This window comes from Branchiostoma lanceolatum, chromosome 9, assembly GCF_035083965.1.
Source record: "Branchiostoma lanceolatum isolate klBraLanc5 chromosome 9, klBraLanc5.hap2, whole genome shotgun sequence".
NCBI lineage: Eukaryota > Metazoa > Chordata > Leptocardii > Amphioxiformes > Branchiostomatidae > Branchiostoma > Branchiostoma lanceolatum.
Window position 1 is genome coordinate 12,112,218 of NC_089730.1, and position 23,220 is coordinate 12,135,437.

The 23,220-nt window shown below is 42.5% G+C and overlaps 4 protein-coding genes across 4 annotated transcripts; 1 reads left to right on the forward strand and 3 right to left on the reverse strand.

Annotated features, from left to right (window-relative positions):
• Nucleotides 1-2,492: 2,492 nt before the first annotated feature.
• LOC136441478 (electron transfer flavoprotein subunit beta-like) lies at nt 2,493-4,809 on the reverse strand. The gene is made up of 5 exons (XM_066437780.1): nt 4,631-4,809; nt 4,131-4,260; nt 3,813-3,905; nt 3,525-3,632; nt 2,493-3,298 (listed from the first exon to the last, which is right to left on the reverse strand). Exons 1-5 carry the CDS (start codon nt 4,807-4,809, stop codon nt 3,014-3,016), a joined length of 795 nt encoding a protein of 264 aa, XP_066293877.1. The 3' UTR covers nt 2,493-3,013.
• A 221-nt stretch (nt 4,810-5,030) lies between these two features.
• On the forward strand, nt 5,031-6,660 carry LOC136441481 (E3 ubiquitin-protein ligase PPP1R11-like). The gene is made up of 4 exons (XM_066437783.1): nt 5,031-5,240; nt 5,367-5,475; nt 5,657-5,818; nt 6,113-6,660. The coding sequence occupies exons 1-4, from the start codon at nt 5,184-5,186 to the stop codon at nt 6,142-6,144; spliced, it is 360 nt and encodes a 119-aa protein (XP_066293880.1). The 5' UTR covers nt 5,031-5,183; the 3' UTR covers nt 6,145-6,660.
• Nucleotides 6,401-8,638, reverse strand: LOC136441480 (DNA-directed RNA polymerase I subunit RPA12-like). Its single transcript, XM_066437782.1, has 4 exons — nt 8,342-8,638; nt 7,601-7,698; nt 7,135-7,244; nt 6,401-6,987 (listed from the first exon to the last, which is right to left on the reverse strand). The coding sequence occupies exons 1-4, from the start codon at nt 8,478-8,480 to the stop codon at nt 6,963-6,965; spliced, it is 372 nt and encodes a 123-aa protein (XP_066293879.1). The 5' UTR covers nt 8,481-8,638; the 3' UTR covers nt 6,401-6,962.
• Nucleotides 8,639-8,979: 341 nt separating this feature from the next.
• Nucleotides 8,980-16,928, reverse strand: LOC136441479 (sperm acrosome-associated protein 9-like). The gene is made up of 5 exons (XM_066437781.1): nt 16,638-16,928; nt 11,892-12,014; nt 11,511-11,658; nt 10,976-11,159; nt 8,980-10,495 (listed from the first exon to the last, which is right to left on the reverse strand). The coding sequence occupies exons 2-5, from the start codon at nt 11,987-11,989 to the stop codon at nt 10,179-10,181; spliced, it is 747 nt and encodes a 248-aa protein (XP_066293878.1). The 5' UTR covers nt 11,990-12,014; nt 16,638-16,928; the 3' UTR covers nt 8,980-10,178.
• Nucleotides 16,929-23,220: the final 6,292 nt, after the last annotated feature.

Genomic DNA, 23,220 nt, shown 5'->3' on the forward strand with positions numbered 1-23,220 from the left:
ATATTTTTTTACACAACAGTATTGAATTTTGGTATTACCTCACGGATTCATGTAAATCTTTCAAATCTAAATTTTACAAAAATTGCCCCTTCTTAAACAATGGTTTTATCTAAAAAATAGTAGTTTATTTGTAGGCAGCATTGCGGATTTGGAATCACATTTTCATACCCGTGACGTCTTCTTTGCCATGATAATGAAAAAAAAATTATATTTGTGAATTTGGGTAATAATTTTATCTTTCATTACGCAACAATTGACAGTAAGGGACCATCTGCAGCTCGAATCTTAGGTGGTAAATCCATGCTTATGCTTTAGCTTACTTTTCCATCAGGTTCCAGAAAACAGATTTTTGTTGTGACGAAAGTTCAGTGTACCTTTCCTGTACTTGGATATTAAAGTATTCCTTCACATCAGTGATCAACATAACTTACTCGGTACTGTAAAGGGTGAGTACAACAAACCGACAAAGTTTACTGGTTTTCTATTTCACGCGTTCACGACAGACTTGTTGGTTAGGATTTTCGCACATGTAAAATGGGGGAGGGGGGTATTTTTTCTTGGTAGAATATTTTAGAGCAGTTTAATACATTGTCTTACATCATGTGTAATGTTTCTGGTAGCATAAAATGTACAACGGGTTGATAAAGTTGTAGTGGTTGTTTTGATTTCATGACATGTAACGTTACGTTTTGTGATATAATATAAGTTATGATGTTTCAAAATTATGTTTTTGTTCAGTTCCTTCATTCATTTTGCAGATCAGCTAAATTATTTATGTAGTTACCAGCTTTAGTCTGTGATGCCTCAATGTTGTTGATTGGCAAATATTGTGACTTGTGAGTCATTGACAAGATACCAGTAGATTTCAGTAAATATTCTCTGCAAATGCCACACAGAAATGACATGTCTTAATTCATGTTGTTGTCCCCACAGTTCTTCAGCTGAAGTCCAGCCATGATTGAAGTAACGTGTAACGATCGACTGGGGAAGAAAGTCAGGGTCAAGTGCAAGTATCCTTTTGCCTGTAGAAGAGCTTTGATATTACATGCTTTTACTTGACATGAATTAAGTGCAGTGAACTTTTTTACATCTTATTATATGAATATTACCTCCATAACATTACTTTTGTTCCAAAGTAGATCCTTTCAAAAGTTCCATCAAAACAAAACATCACATCTGCTGGTTCTAGTTCATCTTTTTTCATGGATTTGTCATCAATGTAGATTGTAGCCCATGCAAGTGCATTATGTAGCTTTGCCCATGTACATGTGAAGTTCCTTAACCCAGCTTCCAGCACGGATGACACTGTGGGTGACTTGAAGAAATTGGTAGCAGCTCAGACAGGAACAAGATGGGAAAAAATAGTGCTCAAGAAATGGTAAGAATACAATGTGCATTATAATCGCTTACTACTGTCACTGTTTTTGTTTTCTTTTTTAATTCTTTTTCCCTAAAAATGACTTGTCCCTTTGTGTTTCAGGTACACAATCTTTAAGGACCACATCACATTGGGAGACTGTATCCTTTCATGCTTGTTTCTCAAGTATCATAGTATGCTTCTTCAATAAACCTTTGAAGTTATAACTAAGGAAAATGTGTTGGGTGGGGTTCAAATGTCTTGTATTCAGTCCAACTCGAAATGCACACCAGTCACCTCTGCTGAATTGTTGTTTATTGTGAATAGTATGTTTTCATCTTTATCTTATATCAACCTTTGTTGTGAAATGCCTCCTTGACTCTCTGTACAGATGAGATCCACGATGGGATGAACCTGGAGCTGTACTATCAGTAGTGGAGAGACAGAGGGCGCTTTTCATTTCTCATTTCTAGTGAGGATTAATTGTCCAACCTGAACTAGTGGGAGCAGGGTAGATCTTACTCATCTCAGAAGGTGTCCAGGCCACTTCATAGAGGCGCTAGGACTCTCTACCTTGTGTATTACCTGCTAAGCAGATAGATGTTGAAGCTAAAATTCCTGGAGGGAACTTGCAACTCCCTTCTATCAGCCTTAGGTTACTTGTATTGGTGTGACGGGCAAGTCCAAATAGTGCTCAATGAAGACATGATACATGTACATAATAGCATATCATTATCCCTGTATCTTTTCTATATAAGTATGTGGTAACATGTGCCAGCACTTGTACAACTGTAACCATCATGATTTTTTCTCACTGAAAAGTGGTTTTGGTTGTTGTAGTTAATGGTGTATATAGCTATTTTTGTAGCTGCAAACATAAGCAAGTTCTTAGTGAGTATGTTAGAATGGCCCCAAAAGTTATATACTTAAGAGAAGAGGGTAGTAAGTTTATGCATCCATAAGTATCAGAAGCAATCTTTAAATTTCTGTTCTTCAGAGACAGGTTTTAGTCTTAATGCATAAAATGGTTTCATAAATCAACTACAACTGTGACTTATAGACACTTTCATCTTTCCTAATGATATTAGTATGCATATCTTTGTTACCAAATAAATACAAAATGTGCACTGTGGCATCTCTTTCAATAAAACATGTTCATTTATTCTGTACTGTATGGTTTAGAATGTTAAAGCTGGTTAGCTAGATAGCTTTGTTCATACATAGCCTCACCAAATGTGTTTTTCTTCCCACATGTACAAAGAGACTGTCAGTCTTTGAGGCAAAACTCTCTTTATTTACAGAAATGGTGGAAGCAGCATAATACATCATTTGGTTTCTATGGTGCTACATTGGAAATACAACCTATAGCTTTACATGTCTCATTGAAGTGTCATTGAGCTTTGAAAGTAGACTACTGTTACTGAACTGAAAGTATGCAACATGCCTCAAATATTTTCGCAATTTCCTACCAGAAAATTCACAGCTGTAAATCACTACATTTGAATGTGGAAGTCATACTGAGATGCAATAGGTGAAGATATATCATCCTATGAAACCTTGTTGTAGTTGAGCTTAACTACACAGACATAACAGAGAGCTTCAAGTCTTCCAGTAGTATCTTCTGCAAATTTGTGAGTGTCAGTTGAATACAGTGTGTTAAACAACTCCAGAATCCTTCAGCTTGGCTACCAACTCCTCTGTGGACTCCACCTTCTGGCCTGCCTGTCTGACAGGAGGGTCCTCCACACCCACCACCTCCAATGTGGGCGTCAGGTCCACCCCGAAGTCTGCCGCCTTGTGCTTGGCGATCTTCTTCTTCTTGGCCTTCATGATGTTGGGGAGGGTGGCGTAGCGGGGCTCGTTCAGACGCAGGTCTGCTGTGATGACTGCGGGAAGTGTGACCTTAACTGTCTCCAAGCCACCGTCAATTTCTCTGACAACCTATCATTAATCAGAAGAAAGATTGTGGAAACATATTTAAGATTAGCTACTTCACAAGGATAGAGCTAAGAATGAAAGATGCAGTGAAATACTTAATGACCACTAGGTGTTAAGTACAAAGAATGTACTTAAATTAGATAGAACAGTGTTAAAGTTGCCACAATAAAGAGTTTTGGTATAGCTAACTTTCAGGCAAAACAAAATACATTCTGATATGAGTTTATACCTTCAGATGGTCATTTTCCTTTGTGACCTCCGAAGCGAATGTTGCCTGTGGCCAGTCTAGTAGAGCTGCTGTCATCTGTCCTGTTTGGTTGTTGTCTCCATCGATGGACTGGAAGGAAATAATCGACATTATTTAACTGTCAAGAGCAGTTTTTACAAGTTACGTATTCAGTAGTCAACTGAAAATTCTAGAAATATCAGTCGTCCTTTCTTAGAATGTGTTCTAGTACAGCGGGGTAACTTAGTTTTGATTAAGATTCCACACACACTGTAGGATTTTTTACAATACCTGTTTTCCAAGAATGACCAGGTCGGCCTCCTGATCCTGTGCCAGCTTGGCCATAATCTTGGAAACATGTAGAGGTGTCATATTCTCGTATTCCTGAAAGAATGAGATGAGCAACAGTGTCAACCTGTAACAAGTTAATTATTTTTTCACAAATTTACTTTTTGCCAATTCTCTCACAGTGCTGTTCATTGAATCATGTAATACAGAAATTTGGGGTAACTCCTGACCTTGGGACAAACATGTATAATTTGGACATACCTAAAGATTCAGCTATGGGGTAGTATAGAGGACAATACAAATACATGTGTACTTAATTACCTTTCCTGTCACTTCTACATGGATGCCCCTGTCAGCACCCATGGCAAGGGCTGTCCTGATGGTCTCCTGGGCCTGGGCAGGGCCACAGCTCACAGCAATGATCTCTTTAGCCAACTTCTTCTCCTTTAACCTGAAAGGGAAGTTGAAATTTGTAGTAGGCATAATGATAAGAAGCTGGATATAACTTGCACTCAGGAGATAGGACCGCCTTGTTGTTTGCACCGGGAGCAAAACTCATGGGGATACTGGTTTGAACTGGTTTGATTTTGGGTAAATACGTAATACCATAAACTAGCATGTCGCAATAAAGAGTTACGATTTTACCATGAACATACGAAATATTCTTCATTTGATACAATCTGTCAACCACTAAAATATGAGTTTAATTTTTGTACGGTGAAAATCAAGGCTCGAACACGCCCCCCTCCCTCTTCTGGGTACGATCTGGGCACGGCAAGGTCACTCCGCGCAGGTGAGCCTTTCAGACGCCGTGTACTCACCTGACGGCCTCCTCCATGGCTATTTCACAGAACGGGTTCATCGAGTGCTTGACGCCATCTGTAACGACACCGGAGTTGTCGGGTTTGACGCGGATTTTCACCGCGTAGTCGATCACTCTCTTCACTCCGACCAAAACTCGAAGATTCGCCATTTTGTACAACTGGGTGAGAGAGCGCATCCAAAGCACACCGTACATCAGAAGATAAACTAATAGTTACAAAATCTTACATAACCCAAGATGGGACCTATCTATAATTCAAAATTATATTATTAATTTTGAAAGTACTTAAAGATGCTTACCGAATGTCAAAAGAATACTTTTCGTTTGCTAAATATGATTTATTACGTTAGTCTGTGATGAGGTTACCTAAGGTTATGACGTGTATGAAATGATCTGCGCATGCCTGATGACCGCATGACCTCGATTTGACGTTCCTGGTTCAATTTTGGACATGAAACGTTACAAGTAACACGTATCACCTTCCCTCCTTAAATCTACACTTCTCAAGACGCTTTGAGGCAATTAAAAGACATCTTAAAGATCACTCAGAGATGGCTGAGGCGTCGGCAGCGTCAACAACTACCGAAGTAGAGGTAGAAGAAGAAAGAGTAAGTCGAACTTCCGTATGATTTAGAGTGCAAGGATCCAAACAATATGAGCTTTACGCTTGTTTATCTGAAACGCCATGACTGTATACCATTTGAAGTAACTTTGAACGTTTATTTTTCACCCAGCATGAGGACCAGGTAAGAATGAGACTGAAGAAACCAAACACTGACAAGAAGGTGAAGTGGGAAGAAGGCACAGTTGACAACGAGCATATGGATAAGAAGAAATCAAAGTGTAAGTAACAAAGTTTGTATCCAATCTGTTTTTGTAACACAATGTTTTCCAACAGGCTGTTGTAGGCCATGAAATTTGTTATGGAAGCAAACCAGTCATTGTCATAAAAGTGCTAAAATTATCACCATTGTTTGGAATTCAGTTGTAAGGATTGTGATTTTAATTTTCATATCATAATCAGGTTGCTGCATCTATCACAAACCCCGCAAGTTTGGTGAGAGTTCATCAGAGAGTGAAGGTGATGATGATGATTGTATGTTCCACCACCACGGTCATCGCAGCAGAAGAAAACATCATCATCATCATCACGACCATGATCAGGAGAACAAGGATCCAGCAGAAGGTAACACAGAAACTTACAAGTAAAACCAAAACTAAACTACTTAACATTTTGCCTACTACCCCTTTTGTTCAAACAGTCATCAGATGTATTCCCTGATCTGAACGTTGTATTGCTTCAAAGTTATTCAACAAAATAACTTGTGAAATCTTAATCATCTTGAAAAGCATACATACTGCAGTCTCAGGTGCTTCAATTTTTATTTATTTAATTTATGGAAGTTATCTGTAATATCAGTCATACTTTCCAGTTTAGAAATTAGTACCATAATTTCCTCATGTTCCTTCTTTCCCACAGAACCAGGGCCTTCTGGTGTGGAACCAAGCTAAAGTAGATTTATGCGGAAGTCAAGTTCAGCTTCTTTATTCTGCACTGAAAGATGGTGGTTGAACTACCAGTAAAATTTTACTTTGTATGACCATATACCCTGTGAATAGATTTTTGGTTTGTGGTGTGTAGTGATACTCAAATGAGTTGAAAGGAATGTCTACATGTTTATGTCATGGTGAAGACATGTTGGATATAAGAGTGACAAGTGAAGTGTTTATTTATCTATGCATTAACTACACAAAAGATACAAAATAATGAGGTCAGTACAGTTTTATTGAGTTGCATGTTCTATATTTTTATCTTTTCTATTAACTTTTCTTGTCAGCATATCTATGTGCAACACAAAGAGTTCAGCTATTGTTGAGTATTGGAGTTTGGCCCTTTACATATATGCTGTTAGTCCCAAATCCATGGATTTAGAGAGAGTCCATATTAAAAGACTGTATCACTCTATATGATGCCCTTTGCCTAATTTCATAATAAAGCATTTGTTTCTGATTGTGAATTAACATTTTTTTATATGCATAGCATGTTATTTATGTCCTCCTAGTAAATAAGTCTCTATTCTAATCTAAATTTGACAAGTAATGAAACCAACAAATGTTTGTACATCAGTGCATCTCTACAACATATATGAACCTGGATGATACAAAGACTCCGGATGTTCAGGATCATCAACTGTCTAACAAAGTAGACAATACCAGCAAGAAGTGTCTTGATGTACATGTAGTTCTATCCATGACAGTGTTGAGTTGTGTCCAGTCTTGGTGTAACATGATGTAAATTAGTCTCTCGGACTCTCCTGTTGCTGAGATGATCAGGAGTATTCTGTCTCGTTAAACCTGTACAATAGAAAACATGTGACAGATCAAAGTCATGCAAAAACAGATGAAAATGCGCAGAGTTAAAATGAATAAATGATGATTTGCTCTTCGATAAACAAAGTCATGGTTGTACATGTATCCATGACAACACGGTGCCCCACCCACCTGCACCTAGGACAGCCGTAGAAGACAGTTTGCCCCTCGTCAGCTGAGCGTGTCTGTCTGGTGGTGTACGTCATCCCTTCATGGCCACATTTGGGACACTTCCGGTCCACCTACAGGATTGGAGAGGTACGGTAAGTTAGTTTAAACTTTCTAGTCTTAAAAGATCCTGCCCACACCTTTCAGTGTACAGGGCAGTGCCCATCTCCTTTTCTAAAGCTTTTGGGCCACACAGTTGTGAAAGCAGTAGAGCAGGGGCTAGTCCACTGATAATGCAGGATGACAACACAGAATTTATTTCTTACTCTACTTATCTGATATTAAGAATGTCGGATAAATACTGAGACTCAAAAATGCTAAATCCCAAGTTTAAGCTCATTACTTCATCTGTATGAAGTTCCATATGAAAGCAAACATGTTGTTGCAAAGAACATTGAACAGTTCAGAAACATGTCTGATGTGACATTACCAGTGGTCCGGATGTGTCCTCTGTTGGTCTGTCTTCCTTCTTGGCTGTTTCTCTTTTATTGAAAACAATGTGGGACTTAATTTCAACTCCATCAAACTCTGAAAGTAGAAAAAGGCACAGAATTAGAAGATCAGTAAAAGTAGTACCATTCACTTTGAAAGATTCTTGATGTTTCCTGTGAAGAAATCTCAAGCCAACATGATGCACTAATATCCATCGTAGTCTGTGGCATTTTGGCCATCAAGTTCTTTCTTTTTGAGGCTACTGTCTCAACTTAGTGAAGACTCTGTAGCCTATAGTATATATCCTAATAGCCGCGGCGACTGTTGGAGGGCTTCTTTTACTTGCATTGGCTAATGTATAAGACTGCAAGTAAAAGAAGCCCTTCAACAGTCGCCGCGACTTATATCCTGAGTGTTGTAAGGTTTAATACACTTACACCGGGAAGGACCCCTACTCTTTTCGACAAGTGTGGTGGGTTCTTTAATATGCTCGAGGTGTGGCTCTCCTCAAATACGGGACCTCCATTTAACGTCCTATCCACAATGTCGCTAACCGTAGCTAGGTACTCATTTCCAACTGAGTGAAGTGAGAAAGAATCTTTCACAAGGCCATAACATCGGTGGCATGTCATGGGATTCGAACTCAGGACCTCTGAGTTCTGAGCCAAACACCCTAACGAAACACCCTAAGACCTGATGACATCATCCACCTGTCTTAGTAGTAGACTTAGTGTCTTACCTGTCACATCCACCTGGTACCCACACAGCTTACAGGTGACCACATCCTCCCGGCCTGGGAGGGGCAGGATGGATCCACAGTCGGGGCAGAAATCAGCCTCGCTCGTGAAGGCTGACCGCTGGATTCCAGATCCGGACATCTCTGGTGAACCACGGATAGACGTGTGAGGGTCTGATCGTCAAGTTGTGGACGGTTAAAGGACTAGAAGGTAAGTTTTCCGATGTTGTTACACGTGCATGCTTGCTTCCGATCACGATCACAGCTCCAACCTTTGACCGTAGTGGAAGGTACCATTGGGGCAAAGTAGGGGCCACTCACGACCGCCACCTAGCGATCTGAAGCAGAACTATCATCAGCTAAATGGCAATGTGCAATCCTCGTGCAAAGGATGTGCCCTGATTTTTATAACGCACGTTAGCTTTGGTCCGATATAGACTGTTTGAATAAATCTTGAATAATCATAATCTGGTGGTCATTTTCCTTGCCAATATTGTGCACTTCAATGCAAAAGATGCCAGACTTTTGGAATAGCTCGCTGATTTTATATGTGTAGCAATTTTGATGTTGTTGTGCGATATGTTGTCCCTTCTTTTCTGCTTCTTGTAGCACTACAGTCAATTAAAAACGTAAACAAAATGTAAACATCCATATTTATTGCATATCTACTTATTACATGTCTACACTTAAAATTACAGCTTCTGTGATGAAATGCAAAATGATATCCTAAACTATGGTCTATAATTTTCAACAAAGCAAATCAAAATACCATCTTAAATCAAATTACATCTTACAAGTCAGTGATACATGTGAAACTGTGATGCATGTGAAACTGTGCTGGTGTGGGATAGGGAAAGCAAGAAAAAAAATCAACAAAAATACAAGTCATCATTGTCGTGCATTTCACATTACAAAAATATCAACATCCTCAGGCATATCTAGACTACCATCTATTTGCCTTAACACAAGTATCATACAGGTGATTGATCGAATGATTGAAGGAAATTTCACTTTGCAAATCAAGTTTACGGTACAAAAGCTTATGTACAGCAAAGCGGTTTCTAGATACAAGCTGAGGAAGTACATTGAAAGTAGGCGTACTAACTGCAGTGTGTAACGTTAAGCGCCAGTGTCCCCGGCGTTCCATTCGTTACTATGGTGACGACACACCTGTCACTACCTCTGGCCATCCATAGCTAGTGCTTTTATATACAGTCTTACATCCTGACCAGCGCATATATGTGAACTGTGACGTTGCAATTGCTATCCATACTAATAACATTGCATGGCAATGGTATCACTGATGTCTAATTTCTAGTGACTCTTCTGTCTGGTAAAATTTGCACAGATCTAGACAAATATCTCAGTTAGAGGTTTTTAGAGACATTACCTACGTGTTACACACACATTTCTGCATGTTGTATTGTCAATTCTTACAAAGTAATTCTGTACATAATTCACACCATCCAGGCATGCTGTGTCATTTTTAAGTATATATTTCTGTACAGAATTACATCAAAATGAGAATACAACATGCCGAAATGTGTTTGTAACTTGGGTAATGTGAATGAAAGCTGCTACAGGTGGCACAGAGTCGTCTGGCACCCATCCAGAATCTACACCACTTATTGTTTAATGGTCCCCTAACGCCCCCTGGGGAACAATGGGTCCCCTGACATTGGTATTTGCTAAACATATTATCAGATATACTGTCTGCGTTGGGTCTTTTGTTGTCTCAGTGCCCAAAGAAACTATGTCTTAAAAAGCTATATCTTAACGTTATGATGTACGCGGTCATAGTTGTTTCATTCCCGTTTAGTGGTAGCCCCATTTCAAAGCCCTAAGGTTTCCATGGTTTCCTTGAGGCTGCCCATTTCATCTGCTCCATGTCCTTCAATAAATCCTCCACCTCCGTGCCGTAATACTGGCTCTGCTGGGGCGCCTTGCTTTCTATCGGGATCTGCTGCACTTCTGGCGCGAACCGCGTGTGGCGCTCGTCCATGCCGTTGACAGGGCCAGGTGGAGCGGGTCGGCCGGAGTGTTGCCGTGAGGAGAGCCGCTGGGACGTGTTGGACTTCTGCGTGGAGGACAGACGGGGAGACGCCAGGTTCTCCATCACTTCGTTGATTGTGTCCAATATCACAGGAATGAGGCTCACTGTGGAAGACAGATATAAGAACGACATAGTCAGCCATTTCATCTTCATCGACCGATCACCTTCAGTATGGGATTCACGTCACAGAAGTATAAAGTTAGAAAATAGTGTTATGATACACAAACGATTAAACTTTGCAAAACAAAATATGGAGGAATGGCCCATGGGCGTTTCGGACGTAGAATAGTGCCAACTCCTGTTAATGTTACCATTCAAACTGCTATTCCAAATTTCCGACTGTCAACTTTCTTGACCAAAAACCCCTGCCACACAGTCGACGCGCTTCGGTCGTGCTTGTTGATCACCAGAAGGTCGCCTAATTTTAAAATGAAAATCTACACTATCATATTTAACAAGCCTCGGTGACCTTCAAGCATAGGCCGATCCCTAAACATCACGAGATGATCGCAAGAACACTGCCAAAAATAACGCCATTTAGAGCTCGCAAAGTCGTCGGCCGATCGATTTTTCTGCTAACCTACCTACACCGCCGAAGTAGTTCCTGGCCTCGTCACAGCTGAGGTGGTTGACCTCTCCGTGCGGGAAGGTGACCCTGACGTTGGCACAGTCGTTGTGGATGTTACAGAGCGTGCGCCACTTGGCCAGGGAGTTCTTCAGACCCTGGTTCTTGCCCAGCTGTTCCCTCACCATGTTGTGACTCTCCACCTGTGGACGAGATGACGAGAACATGTCGTCTGTTGTCAGGTCACAGGCACGTGGAAAGTTAGCTATTTGCCTTCTTTGCTTTCTCAATAATGCAAGTGGAATATTGAGCTCAGGATATAGAGATGGCCTCTTTATATGTCAAGTGTCTCTTCATGCCAATTTCTCCATCAGGCAGCCAAACCGACCCAGAGACAGTGCTTTTCCTTCATCTTTTACGGCTTAATTCTCCGAAAGGACTGAAGATCACATAAGAGTGATCAGACCAAGACCACTGCGTGTTAAGTTAAGTTACAACACCCCCTACACATCATATCGTACTGCACATTTTCAGAAGAGAATCTTTCTTCTTACCTGTTGCCTGAATCTGTCCAGATCCCGGCACAGATCTACGAACAGCATGAGGATCCTGCGATCCGTGGCGCTGTGCACGGCGTGTTCCAGCCAGCCCAGGATCTGGTTAATGGAGCGGACAACAGCCGTCTTCTGGAAGGCGTCAGTTCTGTGGGAACAGAATTTTCATGTAACGTTATATCGATGATGGCAAACAAATCAATGATGAACGCTGGATCATGGAGCAGTGTGCAGGTGAAATTGTCATTCACAGTCAGGAAGTCGTAAACTAAACGCAGTTTTTTGCCCTTTATGTCAAAGGAAGCACATACATTCGTACTTGGATGTCATTTTCCAAGTTCAAATATGCTTCCCTCATTGACTATGTCACTTAATCCTCACCTGGCCCTGTCTAGCGCCTGTGTGAACGTCTGCTGCTGCTGACTGAACACCTTGTAGCGCTGCTGGAACCGTTTCAACTGCCGCTCAAGGTCATCCATGGTCGGTGGGCTTCAACAGGGACACCTGGGGAGGATGAAGGGAAATAGCTGTGACTGATTCAGGTGGTTGTCGCAAAACTTTGTACAGGACGTTACGGCCCTTCAATATCAATCTGTGCCTCTGCTCCAGACGCTCGAGATTGTATCCATGGTTACGGATCGATCTCGTACACAGGGTCCCTTGGCTGTGACATATAGCCCTGAACCGAGACTGCGCACGTTCCGTATCCAGGTAAAACGACAGCAAACATACCGACCAAACGTTTGCACAAGCCTTCTACCTGACTCTGGGCATAATAAAGCCCCCGTCACAAATAAGAAATTCAGCTCGGCCGACGTCTTGGCGAGCTTCAAATGTGCATTTTCGGCGGAAGTACGGCCGACGTCCTGTCGATTACGCGGGCTTCGGGCGATTTTTAGAAATCAAAGTTGATCCAAATATTGGCCTTTTACCAGGTTTGTCGATACTGACTTCGTCCATGTCCAAGAGATGGCACCGTCTAATGGGAGATTTTTAGTTTTCAGTGTTCGACAGACGACGCCCGAGATTTTCATTCGAAAATACGGTCGACGCTCGGGCGATTTTGAAATTCGGCGAGCTTCGGGCGATCTATAAAGTCGGCCGACGCTCGCATGAATTGTGACGCCGGCTTAACCACAGTGTGTGGTCGTTAGGCTGGGTTTAAAGGACCCCCTATTCTCCTGTTTATAGAGTTATGCTATGTCGGAAAAAGGCAGTTTACCTAAACATTGTTGAATTGACATCTAATCTTTAGTGAAGTGGACCAAGGAAGTTAACCTCATTGGGTGGACACAGTTTATTTACTAACGCTTATGTATGGGTGACTATATGATTCATCAATATAGTACACCCGTACCTTCGTCTGATAGGTTTTATAACGAAACGCAGCCATGCATGATAAAATCCTACCTTTGTAACAGTGAATCGGTCACACAAACATACAGTAAGTCCCTAAAAATATCAGGCAGTCTGGATACGCGACGGTCGTAAATTGTATATCTATCCCCCATGAACGATTTTGAAATATGGGTTAATTGCAGTTTATTGTTGACAGAGGGCGGCAGCCGGGGCGCGCTAAAACCTTTCCCATGTCAAGTGTTTGTTGGTCAGGTTTGCCTGTCGACTCAGGCATGAATTCGCGCTCAACAGGTGGGTGATATCCCAGGGGAACGTACACTGTAGCTGTAGCCTGGAGTCCAGCCTTGGCGAGGAGCGGAGCTTGGGTAGCGGACTAAAGCTAAGAAGGCTGGACTCCAGGCTACTGTAACTGCGGCAGTTCAGTCGAATAAAACGGCAGGATGCATAATATTTCTGACAGTCGGACTGACGGAAAATCTTAATGTCGATTTTGAAATCTCAGAATGATTTATGATTGTGACTTGACCCCGGTTAACATTGTTAGAGTTACCGCTATATCAGACAATAGTGTGATTGGACAGGTGCACAGGTGTAATTGATACATATGGCCCTGATTGGCTAGTATCAATGTAAAAAGAAGTGAATCTCGCCATAAGTTGATTATGGCCTTAAAAGCTTGTTTCAAAACGCGGAGGATCAATCCGTAAATTACCTACAACTTTGTTAGGCGGATTTGTAAAGATTATAATCTACACTCACAAAAGTAACAAAACACGGTCGCTGAGTGAAAAGAGATCTTATAACAAGAGTCACAGTAGACTTGAATTCTAGGTATGCATGGCATTTTGTTCTTTTTCTCTCACTATTGTTATAACTTTGTTTTCAAGTCTCTGGTTCTATTTGTCTTTGTCAAAGTATGCCTTTTACCATCGTTATAGAATAACTTTTTAGGACAACGAAAAAGACATGTAAGGCTAAGTTTTGTTGTTTTTAATTCCTAGCCCACGCTTCGTATTTTCTTTCATAGATTCAGCGTCAGCCGCTTAAGAACGGACTTGTGTACGAAGAGTTTGTGTGGTTGAGGCCTCACCCTGTGACCTCGCCCTTGACTTTGTTGTTTGGCTACCCAAGACTACTGTTTGTGTTTCTGCAACCAGGCGTGTAGGAGCCTCGGCTCACGGGTCAACATTGCCAGCGCTGCGAAAACACCTGTTGGGCCCGAGTCGAAATGGAAGGAGGGAACATACAATATGATACATAGCATTCCTCCTGATACAGATGAAAACTTTGTTTTTCTGGACTTTTTCGTAGATAGTGTAAACAAACATATCACTTTTCACTTAGTAACTCTAGCTCCCGTATCCCCTCCTTTCCTACCCTGTCGTATCTTCATACCTAATCTTAAAATTATAGAAGGCATGATAAATTGATACTTGTATGACGGGTTGGAAACGCTGAATCCTCAAAAATAAGAAGCTGCCTTCCTTCTAAAATGTTCATAGATCGATTTGTACTGGGCACGCGGCACAGATACAAATACAGATACAGATAGGGGTTGACAAGTAAACAAACATGACAAGAATCAAAACAACCACCTGTCGTCCCTCCACGGCCCTTGTACGTAGACACCACTGTCCCTCTTTCATAGCGGATACGAACTATCATACGAGCAACATTCTGCTACGGGGTTGCAAATAGATCCGGCTAATAAGTTGCATTTACAGCACAATTTTAGGACATTTCCAGTATGCTCTGTTTTAGGGATTTTTCCCAAGGGGCAAAATTATGCAAACCCGTGACACCCATGCGTGACCCTCTCTTGTTTCAAGGAAAGTATTACTTATTGCTACTGTATCTTTTATATGATACTTTCTTTCTTTCCTGCACGGAGAGAATGACAGAGTAATAAGAAATCTAAAATATCAACTTAGAGTCTTAGAGTTAGACAGACGTCTTCACGCGTGGTCAGGTGCTTAAGTGATCTCCTTAAACCTCTCTGAACGCCTCAGGTGACACACTTATATCCTTACCGCGACAAATAAGGATGTTCAGAGTGTTTTCTTACGTTACACATTGCGTGGGATAAGTGTGTTTATGAAAAAAGAAACATCGAGTGGACTTGACGTCATTCTGAACTACAGAAAGAAGACTGAAGGAGTTAATGTGTGAATTAAGAGTGAGTTAAATCGATTTGACTAAGAGGATTGCGCTGGATTGGCACAACAACCGATGAACACATTGTCGCAGTTTCAGCTGCTCTGTTTATGTTTCCACAGCCGACTACAAAGCCTGTACCATCCACTTCGGGGATCGGCTGATAACACAAAACAAACGTCTCTGAGTCACCGGATTCTAATAGAGCACAGGATCTGTTGCTGAAAACATTTGATAATGGCTGCGATCATTTTAAAAAGACAAAATGGGCTTTTCTTTATTCAGGATCTTATTTTTTGTCAGGACAATCCTATTCTTTGTGTTAGTACTGTTGGCTATATCCGGCAAACCTAGTTTTACTGACAATGTACTTGTTGGTCTGTCTATCGATCGGCCACTTTTCCCTGGCAAATTTGATTCCGCCTCGCAGGAGATATAGATAGACTTTGTTTTGTGACCACATAACGTTAACATTCCTCTCTTCACTTCAATTTATCCTATTACTAAAATTCAGCCCCGGAACACAAAACAAACAAAATGTAACTAAGTTTAAAAGACGGACTTAAATTACTATAACATGAATGAATACTCGCGCTTATGACTTAAATCCCCCATATACCTGGTTCACAAACCCCGACATGTGACTATTGTGCTTGTTGCTGGGTTAGTGGGAAAGTACGTAAGACAATAATCCGCCAGGATAATGGTAGCAAAGACTGTGAGACTGTTAAAATAAAAGGCCAGAACGTGTTTACAGCAGGAGAAAGCAGGCTTACGTCCCGTCGGAGTCGGCACAATGGGACAAGTGTCGTGTTTGTCAGGTAAACTCCAACACAAGAACTGTAAACACGGCAAACCAGACACAGTAAACAGGTGGACAGCACGCCTGACTACGGCTACGTGACGGATACAGACGTTTACGCTGTCATATTAGTCTTTACCAGACTGGCTACGCTGGCTGATGGGGAGAATTATTTGCCAAGGGGAGTCAACCAAAGGGGTTGACCGGAATGGGATATGTAACCTTACCGTGGACTGACTCTCTTGGCCAAAAAAATTATCATTCCTTTTTTGCCGAAATTTACGATCCCTTACCACCATAGAAAGGCTTGGTGGAGGCTACTGTCATATTGTGAGAGGTATTGGGAAGGACAACTCAATACACATCGTGTTGGGTCTGTTAGCCTGTTGTCTGCCACCGACCGGGATTATTTTGAGAGATAATCATACTCTAATTATACAGTCTAATGAATCGAGAATTTCTTTTCACGTGTCAGAAGCATTAATGTCATAAGCACAAGACAAAACGTCTCCACAAATAAACCACGCCTTTATGGGAATTAAGTGTGAAACATAAGGAAGGGTGTGGGTTCTAATCTGACTTGTGCCAAGTTGTTGCTAGGACGTCCGATCCATTCATAATCCTGTTGGGCATGACTAAAAACAAGGTGCCCATTGTACGACACAGGTAAGCATCGCCCAAAACAAACTACATGTACTTCTGAGTTTTACGAATTTTCCCAAAGTTTTCAAAGCTAGCATGATGATCATATATCACTCTAATCGTGGGAAAACATAACGACAGAACCTCGCCAGGTATCCAGTAAAACTCACCTGTAGAAGAGACGCGGCAAGTCAGGTGTATGTGAGAGTGTCACAGTCGCTCGGCACAACTTCCGCAACCGCGCAAACAGGCGTGTCAAGTCCGGGCCAAAGTCCTGATAATCTGTACACAAACACTGTATAACATACACCGCTGGTTTCGTCCCAGAAGTAGTACAAGAAGTAGAAACAGCGGGATACTTTGAAGACTGGCTTAGAAGTGTACCCGAGCGGTTCTCACTGTGCCCTTTAGCTGTCGGGCCCAGGTCATACCATTGTAAATTGGCACGGGCATGAAAGGGGGGTTGATTATCGCATAGCAACGGTTGCCGTGGACGCCGTGTTACGAAGACCGGATGGATTGCAGTTGGCCGACAGGTAATATGGGTACAGGTAACTCCATACCTGTCCCGGGTCAGATTATCTGCCTGCGCACAGAGTCAGTAGTGTGCTGTGCCGCGTTCTGAACGGGTCAGTTTTCTCCCCTCAAAAAAGTTACATGTTTTGCAGCCATCTCTGTGGTAAAGACAATGGAAACGTATAGAGGGCCCGTCAATTAAGCCATCGGTGGAGGTCTGCACTTTTGTCTTTACCGTACGTGGGGGTTATGTCAATACAAACCGAGAGAAAAGTGTGTAATAAACAGTCTTTACATCCTAGCGCGCGTGGATGGCGGTACATTGGGGAGAGTATTGTGTTAATCAAGAGGCATATTGTGTAGGAATGGATTCATCCCCGATTCACTGAGACCTTTATTATTTATAAGTGATATCCTTATCTGATTAAAACGACCACAAAGAGTCTTTCAGTGATCTGGGTCAACATTGCAATGTGGATTTAATGCAACAAAGTACAGGACCGTAATGAGAAAATTTACACACAAGAAGATGGAATAATTGACCGGCCAGCTGTGAAATTAGTTTTCCTATACTATTACATTACAAGCTTAGGCGATGAGAAAAAGACGAGCCTACTAAGTCTCCAGGGCTGTACTTCTACCGATCGTCGCTAGGTGACAGGTTAAAGGTGTGGATAACAAAATTATGTTCAATTCAGCTAGCATGGCATCCAAACGTATCTAGCTAGCTGGTCCCTATCAAAGTTATCGAACGGGTACTGGATAGGGCCACTACCTCGGATTGATACCAGTCTACAATGCTGACGATATATATACCAGGCTACAATTCTGAGAAGATGGATACCAGGCTACAGTGCTGACGAGATGGGTACCAGGCTACAATTCAGTCGGTTGTTTCCCACGCCACCTTAACACACTTGACCAACTCTCTCCTATGCCAAGCAGTCAGACCGATATCTGTGATAGGCTATGGCGTTTTAAGTGAGTTGCTACAACCGACTGACGTTTGTACTTAGATTGTATCAGCGCTAACTATATCCATGACGTCTGTAGACCGTAAATAGTGACAAGGGCACGAGTACTTCGTGCTTCAGAGATTCTTCAACTTTGTGCCTTCTCTACCAACGTCATGGAGCTCCGTTAAATTCCGACCATGGCATTATTTACATGTTTGGAGAAGTTGTTTTCGTTTTTAAAAAAAGTTCGAAGACGACGTCGTCTGTAGTGGACCGTCACCATCTGCATGGGTCCGTCCAAGCTCAACACTGACATCATGTCAATAGTCAATAGTGGAACACATCTTCTGTTGACAAAGGGAAATGAGATATAGACACAAAAGAAGGTTGACCATTGAAACAGACATGACAGAAGACGTTGCTGTAAAATGTAGAGGAGATATCACAGCGCCCCCTAGAGGAGAATTTGAGAATTGCAGCAAAGTTTGAAATAATTTAGTGAGCTGGTATCCATCCTTATTTTAGCTCCAGTCCGATGGCCAAAAAAGATGATAGCAGACTGAAGCTTCTTGCATTTCTGAGTTAGGTTTTTCTGAGGACATCTCCAGTCGCTCAGCCATGGACTGTCTCCCTAAGTGATCCTACACATAGCCTCACTCAGGAATTTGTTGGGCGGTCTTGTATTCGTTTGACGCCAGAGAGTGAAAATGTTTATCTCATCTGATAATCAATCTGTAGCTATCTGTAGAAGAGTGAAAGTTGTTACATCCGTTTGCTCGGCCGTTCGGGCAAGTAAACCTTTCCCCGCTTTCCTCAGACTCTCGCAGTCGCTAATTGTTTACTTGTTGTTTGTTACTTGGTCTCAACAAGACCGGCAGATTTATAATTGGACCCATGATTGGTCGCCTGACATGGAAACCAGCGCGTTCCCTTTCCTGTGTGCCGACTTGATAATAGAGTTCCTCTGCCTGCAACTCAATTTTACATCGATACTGTGAGCGGAATGCACCGACGCGAACCAGCATCCCCCCAAAGGCACGAAGGACCCAAAACTCTACCACCGTGAGCTACGACATCCATGTGCCAAATCATCATTCTTCTTCCTCCTATGATGCGTTCTGTTATCAGACATAACCATTCGCAAATCACATCGGTCTTGCGAAAATATTTCTATTAGCATTGATGGAAAGAGGCATCACTTTCAGGGAACTCGAATCAGTCTCGTTTTTAGTACGTATCAGGCAACCAATGATAACGGTGCCTGCCTAGCTTCCTAGCGCCTGTAGAGACCTTATCCAGTTTTGAAAAGTTGGTTCATTAAAGTCCACGAGAGCACATGTCCTGCAGGACTATCGTAGTTGTCGGCACACCAGGCACATTACAGGAGACCGAGAATGCGACTATTACACAGAGAAGCCTAATTAGACACGACAGGTCCAAAGACCCTACCGGCCCAAACTAGGCCATAGGGCACCGTGCCACTGGTCAGTCACAGTCGGCATTAGAAGAGGGACCCTCCGTTGGACGTGGTGGATTATCGTGAGAGTCCGGGGTTAGAAAGGTACGTACACAATCCAGCTCAACTTTTCTCTCAATCTGAAGGTTCTGCCAGTCATTTCTGCAATGCTGAAGTATATGTACATCTCAAAGATCATCCAAGACGAGCAAAGACGAGCATGTCTTCTCAGTGCTTTCGTGGGAATTGGTATTCTGTCTACGATAACCTCCTTGGCATAACGTAACTTGGGATGGCATGGATTTCTGAGAAACAGCCGTGCTTCTAGCTTTGCACTGGGAATCTCGCCTGCAGTGTGTCTATGGCTGACCACAATAGAGCTCCGACGAGTCATTGTCAAACCTACAGTATTAGTATATCATCATAATGGTAAAGCAATTCATCTACTAGGCTGACAACGGTCCTCGTCAAAACAGTTTGTACATCCCAGGGTTCCTGTATGTACAACTCTGGTTCTCATTGACAGGCCAATAAACTGTGTCAACTCCGACATCATAATGACCGGGGAAAATTGATGTTTACAAATTGAAACGAGGCGCTTTCGTCGCTGGGTTCTGTGCAGTGGTAGAGGGCGGGGAAAGAAGATTGACTAGATTGTTTGTATTGTTGGAGGAGGAGGGACGCACAGAACAACAAACACGGTTAACATGTACACGTGAGATACAAGAACAGCTCATGGTAGTCAATGTTTATGTGAGTGTTCTTGGTCTTGGTTTGTTAGCTTTCACTTGATCATGCTGAACTCATTAACCGATATACTAGCGACAGCTCGGATACATAAACCGACGGACTTTTTTGCTATTGGTTGCTTGTTAATACGTGTGTATGTCCTTTTGTTAGTTTGTCAGTTCGTTCATTGAAAATTGCTTGAGGTGTATTGTCCTTCTCTTCTTTTTCTCGTTATTGGCTACTGTTGTCATTACTATATGGCGCTTGTAAGACGCACAAAGGTCACGAGTAGGTCGTACAGGTCGTGAGAGAAACCAAGTCATGATTATTTCTTTCCAAAAATCGTGATCAGCCGTTAGATGTTCAAATTTGATTAATTCTAAGACATCCATGCGCAAAATCGCAAAGACATGACCTATGACATAGTAAGTGTCCCCCAGAGCCCACTTTCGTGCCACGTACGAGACCAGAGCGGCGAGCCGGTTCTGTCAGCGGGTTTTATCGGGTGCATGTGTGTGATGACCGCGGAAAGCTGACCCAGGGCGACCTACCCTAACACCGGGGCACGGGGCGAGGGAGGTGGCGGTAAAGCAGGTTTAAATGTCCTCAAATAGAACAAATCCCACTCTTTGCGAAAGAGGCAGGGGGTGTCTGAGGGAAATATTTCATATGAAAACTCAATTGGAAATGTCATAGATGAAAGGGTTGGATTCTGAATGGCCTTTGTTTGCGCAGTCGGAGACTGAATGTATTTCACGGCCGTACCGTCCAAGACGCATAGCTCAAGTCAAGAAAGCTGAAAAGCGCAACCTTCTTAATCTTTCAGTAGGACAAATCACAACAATACATGACAAAGGTATTGCGGTTCAACCCCTTGAAATCACGATTAAGATACTAAGTAGGACATCGTATATTCCGACTAGAATCTGTATCCCTTCAACCCACCTTAGAAAGACGAACAAAGAGAGATATCACAGAAAACGTTTGACTGTAATGAAGCTTGATGTGTATAATCCACCCATTGATCTACATTGTCCGTTATCTGTGAGATATATCTCTGTTAACGCTGAAGTTCAGAAAGATATACGGCTGTTTTATGTCGGGAAAACTGGATCAAAGGTGGCCGGACTGACCCGGCTAGGTGTGTCCTGCTGTGCGCGTCCTGGGAGGAAGGAATAGTTAACCCTACGGGTAGGCACAGCACCCGGGAACAAATATTTTGAGATTCAAAGCATAACATATTTCTACATGTATATCGACCAAGCCAACCAGTGGCACTATACTCGACAAGATCGTTTAACTATTCCATACTGCAAGACCTTGCAAGAGATGGATGCTCGGATTGGGTGATTTGGTGACTTGCATCTTTTTCTGGACTCACCTGCTGTGGGGTATGGGGCCTTTTCACCTAAATGAAGAGTTTTTGCCAAATCGTATGGCTAGTCAGCTCAAACTTCTTTCGCAAACGCCGCTCTGGCGGTGAAAAGTACATTGTGTTTGCGCTATCTCAGGGGTTGGACATAGGGGCGGGCTCTTGGTAATTACGAAAGAAAAACAACTCAGGACAATGTGACGTCATCCCATCCATCCTTCTCGACAACCGGAGACATACAGGACGCGCGGTTCTTTCAAGCAGATGTGGGGTGTGATTTTGTACGTATTTTTCGTACATGTCTTTCAAGTCTTCTGTTCTTCTCCTTGGATCATTGGATGCAGAAAAATAGCAAATAGGGCATGGAGATCGGGAAGCACGTTTCCTCCAAGGGTCTTGGATCTGTGGCACAAATCTCCCGTCTCTAATCACTACCCGGTGTCTCTGACTTATGACGACCGCAGGCCCGCAGGCCTTGGGATCGGGAATGTGGCAGGAAAGTAAAGCCGCTCTAAAAGGAAATAAAGATATGGCGATACCCGACTGCTGTGCTGAGTATTTGAAGGTCACTCAAAGTAGAAAGTCAAAGAATCTAAAATTTGAAGTGGAAAAAGACGTGGAGAGGGAAAGCTGTCATATTTTGTCCCTTTTTCCAGACCAGATCAATGAGCTTTTGTCTGACTGAAACCTCCTTGAACCTCCTTGACCAGATATAGTAGCCTTCCACGAGTTTGTTGTTATTGCTGTGTGCGAGCGTCCCGCTGGGTGCGTACGCGACGTACAACTGGAAGCTCACGGGGGTAGTTGTCGTTCTTAAATCTTTCTACCCTAACAACTCAGCATCTGAATTTATGCCCTACTTGTTATGGGAACTGTTTTCTTGCGGGCTCACTCGAGAACAGAGAAGCCATACAAGGTCATTAGAGGTCAGGTTTGAGGCGGGGGTGTTAGTCAACCACTGACCTTTGAAAAAGTTGGAGGGTGGGGGACTCTGTCTGGCGTCTCCAAAAAACGGACGCTAAACATCCGGCCGCAGCTAGCGCGTGTCTGACTTCTGTGTTGCCGGAAGGACTCGGTACGTACAGGACCGAAGGAATTAGACACCAAACCTTGCTGTTCACCATAAATCACCTGTATGGACCATTTCCACTGAATGATGTATTTGCTATAGCCCGACACATTAGATTAGAGTCTTAGTATACCAGGTGTTTGTAAAACATGATAAGTAGCAACGCTAGAATATTTCAGCGTTAGTAGCCTTTTGAAATAGCAGTCAACACTCATGGGGTAGTCATGGTCTGGAACAAGTTACCAGATTATTTATGAATTTTACTGTCTCCTTGTATACATGTAGATGGAAGTACGCATTAGACCTGCTTGTCTAGAAAAACCGTATCGTGACTCAAAAGCTTTGGAGGGGTGGGACACAGTAGGCGTCGTCGGGTAAAAAGTCACGACGAAGGTAAAAAGCAATGGAATGTAGAAGAAACTTAGAGAGAGAGAGGGAAGGGAAGAGGCAGGAATATGAGAACATGAAAGAAATGAAGGAAGACAGACAAAATAGGAACCGAATTACATGTGAAATGAGCAAACCCCCATTTCTTGTCTTGATTTGGACTTGATGATCTTCCATGGATGATGGGAACCAATCGCACCGTTATTTCAGCCCGTGTCCCAAGAGGATGTAGTATAGTGCCGCCCCGATTCTCAGCTACTCTTGTAAA

What these genes read in the sequence shown, in the direction of transcription:
- LOC136441478 (XM_066437780.1), bottom strand. Translation starts at nt 4,809, where the DNA reads ATGCGCTCTCTCACCCAGTTGTACAAAATGGCGAATCTTCGAGTTTTG. An exon ending in GCCATGGAGGAGGCCGTCAG is followed by an intron (nt 4,261 to 4,630) that starts GTGAGTACACGG and finishes CTTCCCTTTCAG; the next exon opens with GTTAAAGGAGAAGAAGTTGG. An exon ending in ATGTAGAAGTGACAGGAAAG is followed by an intron (nt 3,906 to 4,130) that starts GTAATTAAGTAC and finishes TCATTCTTTCAG; the next exon opens with GAATACGAGAATATGACACC.
- LOC136441481 (XM_066437783.1), top strand. Translation starts at nt 5,184, where the DNA reads ATGGCTGAGGCGTCGGCAGCGTCAACAACTACCGAAGTAGAGGTAGAA. An exon ending in GGATAAGAAGAAATCAAAGT is followed by an intron (nt 5,476 to 5,656) that starts GTAAGTAACAAA and finishes TATCATAATCAG; the next exon opens with GTTGCTGCATCTATCACAAA. An exon ending in GAACAAGGATCCAGCAGAAG is followed by an intron (nt 5,819 to 6,112) that starts GTAACACAGAAA and finishes TCTTTCCCACAG; the next exon opens with AACCAGGGCCTTCTGGTGTG.
- LOC136441480 (XM_066437782.1), bottom strand. Translation starts at nt 8,480, where the DNA reads ATGTCCGGATCTGGAATCCAGCGGTCAGCCTTCACGAGCGAGGCTGAT. An exon ending in AGGACACATCCGGACCACTG is followed by an intron (nt 7,245 to 7,600) that starts GTAATGTCACAT and finishes CCAATCCTGTAG; the next exon opens with GTGGACCGGAAGTGTCCCAA. An exon ending in TACGGCTGTCCTAGGTGCAG is followed by an intron (nt 6,988 to 7,134) that starts GTGGGTGGGGCA and finishes TCTATTGTACAG; the next exon opens with GTTTAACGAGACAGAATACT.
- LOC136441479 (XM_066437781.1), bottom strand. Translation starts at nt 11,989, where the DNA reads ATGGATGACCTTGAGCGGCAGTTGAAACGGTTCCAGCAGCGCTACAAG. An exon ending in CAGGCGCTAGACAGGGCCAG is followed by an intron (nt 11,659 to 11,891) that starts GTGAGGATTAAG and finishes CTGTTCCCACAG; the next exon opens with AACTGACGCCTTCCAGAAGA. An exon ending in TGGACAGATTCAGGCAACAG is followed by an intron (nt 11,160 to 11,510) that starts GTAAGAAGAAAG and finishes TCTCGTCCACAG; the next exon opens with GTGGAGAGTCACAACATGGT.